The following is a 518-nucleotide window of genomic DNA, read 5'->3' as shown; positions in this document are numbered from 1 at the left end:
GGCGGGAGGGGAGGAATCTGAGATTATATTAACTTCACCCAGCAAAGTGGCTTATTTCAGAAATGCTGGAAACATACACAGAAATTGAACATATTCGACATTTTACATCTCACAAACAGAGCTAAAATATCTTTCAGTGCAATATCTAGTTGCTATGCCAACACGCACACACACTAAAAATAAATAAGGGGGAAAAATAAATAAATAATAATAATAAAAAAATCATGCTGCCCCCTTTGCCGAGGGCGACGGGGAGAGGGGAGGTGGGGTGGGGTGGGGTGGCTGCTTACCAAAGATGCTGATTTGATTGTGGCAAAGCGCTCTCGGTTCCGGTAGTGGAGGGCCTGATTCTGCACTGACTGGGTAGGCCGCACCTCAGGCCTGCGATCCCTGTGGCCCACCTCATCCCTTATAAATACATGATCCTGCAGAAATGGATAAAAACAAGGAGAAAGTCCGGCTGCGCTCTTCCCGCGGCGGGTGGCCCTCTCTCCCCCCCCCGGCTGCGCCGGGGCCGC

At 50.2% G+C, this 518-nt stretch overlaps 1 protein-coding gene across 1 annotated transcript in view; it reads right to left on the bottom strand.

Moving 5' to 3' along the window:
• TAOK3 (TAO kinase 3) overlaps positions 1–518 on the bottom strand; it is a 53,032-nt gene that overhangs the window by 16,117 nt on the left and 36,397 nt on the right. The window contains exon 13 of the mRNA XM_009888603.1: positions 291–425. Within this exon, the coding sequence (XP_009886905.1) occupies positions 291–425 (135 nt within the window). The remainder of the gene's footprint in view (positions 1–290; positions 426–518) is intronic.

Source organism: Charadrius vociferus, unplaced genomic scaffold (assembly GCF_000708025.1).
Source record: "Charadrius vociferus isolate BGI_N301 unplaced genomic scaffold, ASM70802v2 scaffold917, whole genome shotgun sequence".
In the NCBI taxonomy this organism is placed as follows: Eukaryota; Metazoa; Chordata; class Aves; order Charadriiformes; family Charadriidae; genus Charadrius; species Charadrius vociferus.
This window is presented reverse-complemented; position numbering and strand designations above follow the sequence as displayed.